Consider the following 6000-nt stretch of genomic DNA (forward strand, 5'->3'; position numbering starts at 1 on the left):
ATCAGCTGATCGGCTCTCTTGTTTGTTTATCGCCCACTTTGCGCCAGAAACAGGAAACCAGCGGATGTCGCGCTAAACAACAGCAGCACGTTTAAGCTTGATCAGCTGTTGTTAGAATTTATTTAATATTAATTTCTAGTATCAGCTGATGTTTGTGGGAGCCACAGCTGGAAAGCTGCTGGTCATGATGTCGGTTTGGAAACATGAAGGTGATACAAATCATACATATATACAACAGTGTACGTCACTGTCACAGCAGCTTTGCTTTCGTTCAAAGGCTTTATGGTTTTTCATGTAATACCTGGTGGGCCGGTCAATACCTGGGGCCACGCCTTGACCACCCGGTCAGCTGGTGGGTAACAGGCATCTCTGGAAACGTTAGAGCACTTTTGCAAATATGTGACGTCTTGATGAATCGAGCAGATATTTGAAGTTCACACAGCAACATCCTCACCTGAAAATATCTTAAACGTTTATTTTGTGACCCAGACAGAGTAATATTTCAAACTTGGCCACTCTGTGTTTTGGATGAAATGCATTCTGGGATATTTGCCTGTGTTTAGCTACAGCAGCTAACAAGCTGATTGGAGACCAAAACAGCCAATCAGAATTTTTTGCATCCAAGTCTGTGATTGGCTGGTTTTGTGGCACAAATATAACGGTGTAGAGAAAGAGCTGAGCGCACACGGGCAGAAATGTTGAGAGCGCGAGCAACACATGCAAAAACTGAGCGAGAGGGGCTGCTGTTGTGTGTGTGTGGATAATAGCAAACACTGAAACACAGTTTTTGCACGCAGCGATGAGTTTTGTTCGCTCAGATTTAGCTTTTCTTCGCTCAAAACAAATTTCTCCTCAAAATGCAAAACTTGCAAATTTTTCTTACGTGCGCTCAGATTAGTGGCACAAAAATAACGCCACATCATCGCGTTAGAACCACATGTGTGAGTTTACTGCACGAGACTAATAATTACTGCCCGATTTATTCTCAATTTATTTTTGCTCTGGTTGAAGCTCTCGTCAGGTTCTTACATCAGCCCATGAGGAGGTAAGATGTCAGGAGTTTTGAGCTCAGCTGAGGATTTACACCTCCAACCTCCACAGGTTCTGTTCACACATCAGGAATAACAAGGTTTAATACACAGAAGGTAACAGGGCGCCACCTGCTGGTGCGTTCTGATTGGCTGATCAGGCTGCAGCGGTACCTGTGCTGTTCCTGGAGCTGCTGCTCCTCCTGCTGCTGCGGTGGTTTCTCTCTGCCTGCCTCTGAGTCCTGCTGTTGTTGCTGCAGCAGTTGCATGCGCTGCTGCAGGCTGCGGGCTCTCCTCATGCAGCGCTGCAGCCGGCTGTGACTACTAGCTCCGCCCTCAGCCACCACCGGCCGCAGTTTGGCTGCAGCCGGGTCACAATTCAACAGAAAATCCACAACAGAAGGAAAATGAAAAGAAAACAGAAAGAGAGAAAAGAATAAAAAATGAACCAAAGATGCAGAAAAGAACTCGTTATGATGATTTCATGCAAAACAATCTGACAAAGAAAACTCACAGCTGACAGGAAATCAAACATCGCACTGCTGACATGAAGGTGGCGTGGTTATTAACGATGAAATGGAGAAATCAAGTCCAGACAGAAGGTTAAAGTAAGAGAATCACAACCAAAGAAAAACAACCCGGCTGTCAGCTTCGAGGACGCCTCCGACACGCTTGATCATCTACGGGTGACGGCGCTGAACCGCACGTTCACGTGTGACCTCACAGCGCAGGAAGTCACACATGAACCAGTAATTAACAGAGGCTGCTGTGTGATGCAGCCCAGTGTGCTTTTCTGGGATGTTTGCAGGTGTTTAGAGGAGCAGAGCTCACGGCTTCTTAGATTCACTCCAGCTGCTTTTCTCTGTGGCGAGGAAAAACTGACGTGCTGTGATGATGGTCTGTTTGATAAATGGATGACTTTCAGAATTAAACTTCTTTCCAACAGAAGACAGAGGGACCATTTGGAGTTCCAGATTACTGACAGAAATGAAGTCGAACTGTGACCCCGTCCACCTCTGACCCCTCAACGTCTCCCGTTTACAGCACTGTGTCATCTGCATACAGTGACACTCTTCTTCTTCTACTTCCTCTCATCTTTATTCTCTAACAGAAGTTTAAAACAGGCGTTCTGAAGGGAAACCGTTAGTATCAGGCTGTAAGTATGAATATTCCTGCTCTATCATTTAACATGGGAGTTTATGGGGACAGACTCACTGCTGCCTCTGCTGGACATAAGAGGATCTGCAGGGGGCGGGGTCACACTGAGGACATTTCCTGTCTATTTTTAATGAGGACAGTCTTCACTTTGTCCCACTACAGAATGAGCCAAATCTGATGAAGTGACTCGAACCCTGAGCTGAGTTAACACTCTGTGATATTTACAGACCCTCATGGTTCACATCTGACTGACACACGTGAAGCAAACAGCGGCGAATACAGACGCAGTAATGATGTCATCAAAAACCATCCCGATGTTTGTTTGGGTGAGCGGATTGTTTAAAGCTCGATTCAGCTTCTCGCGTTCGTGTGTGTGTAAGTCGGCCGTCAGGTTTCTGCCTGGCTGCGTTCAAAGTGGAGAGAGTGTGGTTAGTGGCAGTGGGAGGAGCTTACAGACAGCTTCATTGACAGCTGACAGCGCGGCGGCGACCTCGCCTGCCTGCTCCAGACGCATCGACTGGTCCAGCAGGAGCTCCGCCTCTGACACGCACCGCTCGCAAGTGTCCGATTTACCTGCAGAGCAAAAGAGGAAGACGCACACAGCTTTAAACTTTGTGTTTTCACGGAGTCCTTCCCGACTCCCCCGCGGACTTTCCACTGAACTCCCAACACCTCGATGCGTCTCTCCTTCTGCTCGCGACACTAGCTAACCGTCCAATCAAACAACCCACTCGCAGCACGAGACAAACGCCACATAACGAGAGAAAAAACAAAGAGGAAGCAACAAGAGTGAGAATTACAGCCAACAGGATTTTCAAAATAAAACCATTTTTTATGAAATCGTGAATTTAGTAACAGTCTGAGCTGAAGCGTGAAGAGTGTCTGTGTGTGTGTCTGTGTGTGTGTCTGTGTGTGTGTCTGTGTGTGTCAGTGTGTGTCAGTGTGTGTGCGTGTGTGTGTCTGTGTGTGTGTCTGTGTGTCAGTGTGTGTGTCAGTGTGTGTCAGTGTGTGTCTGTGTGTGTGCGTGTGTGTGTCTGTGTGTGTGTCAGTGTGTGTGTGTGTGTGTCTGTGTGTGTGTCAGTGTGTGTGTGTGTGTGTGTCAGTGTGTGTCTGTGTGTGTGCGCGTGTGTGTGTCTGTGTGTGTGTCAGTGTGTGTGTGTGTGTGTGTCAGTGTGTGTCAGTGTGTGTCTGCATGCATGTGTGTCTGTCTGCGTGTGTGTCAGTGTGTGTGTCTGTGTGTGTGTGTCTGTGTGTGTGTCTGTGTGTGTGTGTCTGTGTGTGTGTGTGTGTCAGTGTGTGTCTGCATGCATGTGTGTCTGTCTGCGTGTGTGTGTCTGTGTGTGTCTGTCTGCGTGTGTGTCTGTGTGTGTCTGTGTGTGTGTGTGTGTCAGTGTGTGTCTGTGTGTGTCAGTGTGTGTCAGTGTGTGTCTGCATGCATGTGTGTCTGTCTGCGTGTGTGTCAGTGTGTGTGTCTGTGTGTGTGTGTCTGTGTGTGTGTCTGTGTGTGTGTGTCTGTGTGTGTGTGTGTGTGTGTGTCAGTGTGTGTCTGCATGCATGTGTGTCTGTCTGCGTGTGTGTGTCTGTGTGTGTCTGTCTGCGTGTGTGTCTGTGTGTGTCTGTGTGTGTGTGTGTGTCAGTGTGTGTCTGTGTGTGTCTGTGTGTGTCTGTGTGTGTCTGTGTGTCTGTGTGTGTCTGTGTGTGTGTGTGTGTCAGTGTGTGTCTGCATGCATGTGTGTCTGTCTGCGTGTGTGTCTCTGTGTGTCTGTCTGCGTGTGTGTCTGTGTGTGTCAGTGTATTTGTGTCAGCGTGTGTGTCTGTGTGTGTGTGTACCCTGGATCTGCAGCTGGTCCAGGTCCAGGTACTTGCTGGGTCTCGGGTTGAAGCCGAGCGCCGCCTCCCTCTCCTTCTCCTGCCGCCGCTGCTGCTCCTCCTCCCTCGCTCTCCTCAGCACCTCCTCCTGCAGCTCGTCCAGCTCGCTGCGGCCTGCAGAGGGCGCTGCAACAACACCATCAGCATTAATATATAAAACAAGTTTGCACGCCGGAGTAAAGTCGGCCTGTTGACATGCAGAGCTGAGAGCTCAACGTCTGCATGAGCAAGAACACGAAGACGTTCGTACCGAGGCTCCCCCTGCTGGACGAGCTGAGCTCCTGCAGCAAAGCGCCGCTGCTCTTCGAGCGGGCGTTCCTCCACGAGGGTCCTGAGGAGGAAGAGGACGACAAAGCCTTCTTCACCACACACTCCCTGAAGAGGAGAAACAGAGACACGTTTAGCGTCAGGAGCTGAAGTTTCATATAACAGAGCCAATCCTGAGTTTAGACTCCACTGAACACTCATATTCTGTCATACAGGTTCAGGGGCAGGATCATTCTTTAATGACTTTACAAGAACGAACTCTCAAACCACCAAAGGACTCACTTAGCATGACAGGAAAGTTTAACTGCTGCAGCAGGACGGGGTCGTAATCAGCTCTGCTCCTAATCTGACAAACCCGCTGCAGAAACACAGCGACGGCGATCCTGCGTGTTTTCTTTTGTGTATTATTTGTTTTTACAGGATCTGATTGGTGCAAATGGTTTATTTTTGCCAATTGTTTGAGTAAACAGGGCACATGGGCAGTTCAAGGACCACTGAAAAGGTGGAAATTTCCTGATTATGCCACTTTTTACAGCTTTGTTTATACAGATGAGAAAATGTGCATTTTTAAATCTGCTGAAGGATTTATTTTATATTTACATTATTTTTATTGCATTGTTTTCTTTTTATTTAATGGAGTTCTTTTATTATTGTACCTTTTATTTCACTTTGTGCTTTTATTATCTCATCGTATGTTGTTTTTTACGTTACTGTGTTCGCGTACACGCCATCTCACGTTTGAATTTACTCCCTTGTTCTGTCTTTAATAAATATAATTATTTTACTTAAACAGTGACTTCACGTAAGGTGCGATACGATCTGCCGACTGGAGTATTGATCGATTGATGACGACCTTCTGGAGCTCACCTGTCTCCCGGGTTCAGGTCCAGGCTGACCGGGCTGCTGCTGTTCCTCTCGCTGCTCTCGTAGCCGCTCTCCATCCTCTGGATCAGCCTGGGTGGAGCAGCAGGAGGAGCAGCGGGAGACAGCACGGCTCCTCCCGCTCCTTCGTTCTCACCTCCCGGTCCAGCTCCACCTCCTCTGTGGCTGCTGGAGAAGGAGGCGGGGAGAGTCCTGGAGGAGCCCGTCCGGACAGGCGTCACCTCCTCCAGGGCCGAGGAGGCGTCCTGAGCTCCACAGTCGTCGAGCAGCGGCGCTCCGAGGGGGCTGTACCCTGCTTGCCTCCGCCTCTCGCGGTTAAAGATGCTGTCGATGTTGAGCGCCTCCCTCCGGGGCCTCCAAGCCGGCCGGTACCTCCCTGTTCCCCCGGAGGAGCTGGACTTTGACTCGCTGCTGGTGCTGTCGGCCTCCCAGTCCTGAGCTTTCCCAGCGGAGGAGGAGGAGGAAGGAGCGGCGCTGCTGGCAGGGAGGTGGTGGTGATGGCTGCTGTTCGAGGAGGGGGTGATTTCAGAGGAGAAGCCGGCGGCCGGCAGAGACGTGGAGGAGGAGGAGGAGAGGGGTCGGCTGTGGATGATGTTGCTCATGGTCTCCTTGAAGTCTCGCAGGCGGCTGGTCGATGATGAGAAGGAAGACGAAGGTTTGGGGAGGTGACGAGGAACCTGCTGCTCCTTTAACGTCTCGCCTGGAGGAGGAGAAAAGCAGGAGTAAGAAAAGACGAGGAGGAGAAGGAGTAACCTTACCCCAGAGGAGAGTGAACGAAGGAGGTGGATGAATGACT

General features: G+C 49.7%; 1 protein-coding gene across 2 annotated transcripts in view; it reads right to left on the bottom strand.

The window, feature by feature from the left end:
- The window catches only part of usp54a (ubiquitin specific peptidase 54a), a 36073-nt gene that overhangs the window by 5493 nt on the left and 24580 nt on the right, over window positions 1–6000 (bottom strand). For both annotated transcript variants that reach the window (XM_076891392.1, XM_076891391.1), the window contains 6 exons: window positions 5190–5904; window positions 4306–4430; window positions 4017–4181; window positions 2640–2759; window positions 1203–1389; window positions 1030–1104 (listed from right to left, as the gene is read on the bottom strand). In XM_076891392.1, coding sequence (XP_076747507.1) covers window positions 1030–1104; window positions 1203–1389; window positions 2640–2759; window positions 4017–4181; window positions 4306–4430; window positions 5190–5904 — 1387 coding nt within the window. The remainder of the gene's footprint in view (window positions 1–1029; window positions 1105–1202; window positions 1390–2639; window positions 2760–4016; window positions 4182–4305; window positions 4431–5189; window positions 5905–6000) is intronic.

Source organism: Maylandia zebra, linkage group LG13, assembly GCF_041146795.1.
Source record: "Maylandia zebra isolate NMK-2024a linkage group LG13, Mzebra_GT3a, whole genome shotgun sequence".
In the NCBI taxonomy this organism is placed as follows: domain Eukaryota; kingdom Metazoa; phylum Chordata; class Actinopteri; order Cichliformes; family Cichlidae; genus Maylandia; species Maylandia zebra.